At 37.0% G+C, this 1,151-nt stretch overlaps 1 protein-coding gene across 1 annotated transcript in view; it reads right to left on the bottom strand.

Moving 5' to 3' along the window:
* LOC104778183 (pentatricopeptide repeat-containing protein At1g52640, mitochondrial) overlaps nucleotides 1-659 on the bottom strand; it is a 2,187-nt gene extending 1,528 nt beyond the window's left edge. The window contains exon 1 of the mRNA XM_010502571.1: nucleotides 35-659. Coding sequence (XP_010500873.1) covers nucleotides 35-596 — 562 coding nt within the window. The 5' untranslated portion in view covers nucleotides 597-659. The remainder of the gene's footprint in view (nucleotides 1-34) is intronic.

The following is a 1,151-nucleotide window of genomic DNA, read 5'->3' on the forward strand; positions in this document are numbered from 1 at the left end:
GCTTTATCGAGAAACTCCTGAGCGTGATTCACATGTTTTCTATCGCAAAGCGAATGCAGAAGCTGATCAAGATCATCAACACAAGGCTTAATCCCAAACTCGATCATTCTACTAAAAGCTCTACTAGCTTCACTGGGTAAATTAGCTCTACTGTAAGCTCTAAACACAATCCAAAACACTTTGGGACTTATCTCAAAGTAATTATACTCTCTAGCTTCGATTAAAAAGTCCCAAAGCAGAGCGAACTGTTTGCTACTACCCAAAATCTCAACTAAAATGTGATAACTTTCCAAGCTATGTTCGAAATCTGGGATTCTTCTTGCCCATAGAAAGAATCTGTGAGCAGGAAAGCCGAGATTTTTGCAGCGTTTCAATACTTGTTCGACTAGATTAGACGAAACTCGCGGAGAGTAAGCGATGAGAGTGTGTTCGAGGTCGTCTTTAGGGTTCCGGTGATCGCTTAGAACACGGGAGATCTCGTTTATAAGATCTGGTGATGGTGGATCGTGTAGAAGGGTAGAGAAGAAACGAAATGATTGAGGTTTTGGGGTTTGGTGAAGAGCTCGAATAAGAGAAGAAAATGTTCGAATCGCCATTGATGTGTGCAATACTTAAAAACAGAGCTAATCTGAAACTTTTGAAACATAGCCGAAGGGATTTGTATACTAACTTATAGGTGAGCCCAGTAATTTAAGAGGCCCAATCTCTTTGTTGCAAGATTCATGGGAGGCAAAAAAAAAAAAAAAAAATGCATGTGTATTTTCGTCTGATAAAAACAATATGCAAGTAAAACCTTTAAAAAAAAAAAAAATTGATCAAAAATTTTGAAGTGTTTGTAAATTAAATTTAATTTCAAGAGGGTATAGTAAAAGACCAAAATTCAAAGATTTAAATGAAAATGAAGAAAATCAAAACTGTGTTCTATGCTTTTTAATAAAAAAAAAATATCAAAATTTTATCTTTAAACTATTGAAATTTGTAAGTATCAGAAGGCTTTTTTCAAATTCTCTCCCATGCCCGAACCCCGAGAAAGCAAGATGAAGGCTTTTACCCAGATCTCAACTATCTCCTCCACAATAGCAACCTCGTTCAACCTTTTACCCGTTGGACTTTCCTCTGGCGATATGCAAGTCTCGATTCTCTCCAGCCCC

Source organism: Camelina sativa, chromosome 3 (assembly GCF_000633955.1).
Source record: "Camelina sativa cultivar DH55 chromosome 3, Cs, whole genome shotgun sequence".
Classification (NCBI taxonomy): domain Eukaryota; kingdom Viridiplantae; phylum Streptophyta; class Magnoliopsida; order Brassicales; family Brassicaceae; genus Camelina; species Camelina sativa.